Raw genomic sequence first — 1,815 nt, forward strand, 5'->3', positions numbered from 1 at the left:
AAGAAATGCTTCAAAATTTAGTTTTATGATTATATTTCAGACAGTTCATTCAAATGATACATTAATAAGACTTTTATTCATTTTGACAAAATGTAATTTTGGTTAACATTTTAGTCAAAACACTATATTTGCCTGTTTCTCCTGATACAACTTTAGGACTTAATCCTTGTTTCAATGTGACGGATCACATATTTGACAAATCTTTTTTTTCTGCAGAATTTTTAAGTTTTTCTAACTTGAAGATTTCTCTTCTTCTTCTTTGTGTGTTGATAAAATAAATGTAGTTATTAATCTGTGGAGGGAATGTTTGTTGGTTTTTGTCTAATTTAAACATAAAAGAGGATCTCACTTAAATTTCTGTAATTTAACTACAGTTCATTAGTTTGAAACATAATCTCACTAAATATTCTAATAACCAAATGAACTTTTTAAATGTGTTGCAGAGACTGTTAGTTGTCATCTTACACATCTATTCAGTGGTTATAAAGTGAAGTTTTAGGTGTTGTGTTGTTTTTCTTCACACTTTCATTTCCTTTAACAYAACTTACTGTGATCTGTGAGATAAACATCTAATATTTTCTCACACTGAAGACTTTTTGAAGATCATCAGTTTCAACTTTAGTTTTGGTGAAGTAACTTATTTTAGATATTTTTATCACTTTGTTTCCTCATAACGTTTGTAGAAACAAGTTTCCAAACACTTCCTGTTAGTTTTTACACTCATAGGAAACTTAAAGTCTACGTTTGTGTGAGATCTATGTTTGAGTCTGTATTTATATCTCAGTTAAATTCTAACTCAAAAACATTGGATGTTCTTCTACAAATGAATATGTTTAATGTATTTAATCAGCTGTTGTTTAAGCAGACASATCCAGCTGAGATGACAGATGTTTTATTAAGASAGGCCTGGACCTGAAGGCAGTCTGGACTTTTAGAGTCGGTCTAGTTCAGGTTCCTGCCACAGATAACTGAAACACTAAACCAAATCCAGGATTCAGTGAGTTTTACAGATATTTTAGCTCAGTTCTGKTCGTAGCTGAGAGCGATTCACAGCTTCAAACCTCAGCATTATATACAGTCATCACACACTGTTTCCCTGTCAGCAAAATATCTAAATTACCACTGGATGAAATTGAATTAAACTCTAAAAAAGTAATAATTGAATATGTACAGTACACATGTAKTCACATAAAGTCAAAATAGCCACCACAGCTAAAGTAGTTGACCTTACAAAAGACAAAAATGGCTGTAATTGAGTCAGATTCAGATATACTGAGCTACAGTAATTCTTAACAAAGACTCACAACATCACATAAATCTTTTTATCATTTACAAGGTTTGACCAAAACACAACTCTCATGAATATATTATGTATTTAAATGATGAGGAATCAAAATCCTTCCTGTCTTTTTAAAGAAACAATGAGGACAAAGAGCCAACGAGCTCTGGTTCTAACATGACCTGTTGACCCGACAGGAAAAGTCTTTCTTCGAGACAAAGTGGGAAAGGTTTGTGCTGCTGATGTAGAGTCAGGACGAGCATCAGGGCCTGATGAAACATTAAACAGCTCTGAGGAGACGTTCATCTCTGCAACGTTTGGCTCCTTCGTCTAACTGGTCAGGTGTTTTCAGGAACGTTGCACGTTGGAGATGAGATCAGGGAGATCAACAGCATCAGTGTGGCCAACCAGACAGTGGAGCAGCTGCAGAGGATGCTGGTGAGTGAGGGGGCTGAGACCCCTGCATGTTTCAGACCTGCAGAAGAAGAAGGTTTATGGTCACTCACAGTGAGGGGGCTGAGACCCCTGCATGTTTC

The 1,815-nt window shown here is 35.2% G+C and overlaps 1 protein-coding gene across 1 annotated transcript in view; it reads left to right on the top strand.

Annotated features, from left to right (window-relative positions):
* The window catches only part of LOC106537049 (peripheral plasma membrane protein CASK), a gene marked incomplete at both ends in the record, with an annotated part of 18,077 nt that overhangs the window by 14,565 nt on the left and 1,697 nt on the right, over nt 1-1,815 (top strand). Inside the window, 1 exon segment of the mRNA XM_014034413.1 lies at nt 1,632-1,717. Coding sequence (XP_013889867.1) covers nt 1,632-1,717 — 86 coding nt within the window.

Source organism: Austrofundulus limnaeus, unplaced genomic scaffold (assembly GCF_001266775.1).
Source record: "Austrofundulus limnaeus strain Quisiro unplaced genomic scaffold, Austrofundulus_limnaeus-1.0 Scaffold2105, whole genome shotgun sequence".
Classification (NCBI taxonomy): Eukaryota; Metazoa; Chordata; class Actinopteri; order Cyprinodontiformes; family Rivulidae; genus Austrofundulus; species Austrofundulus limnaeus.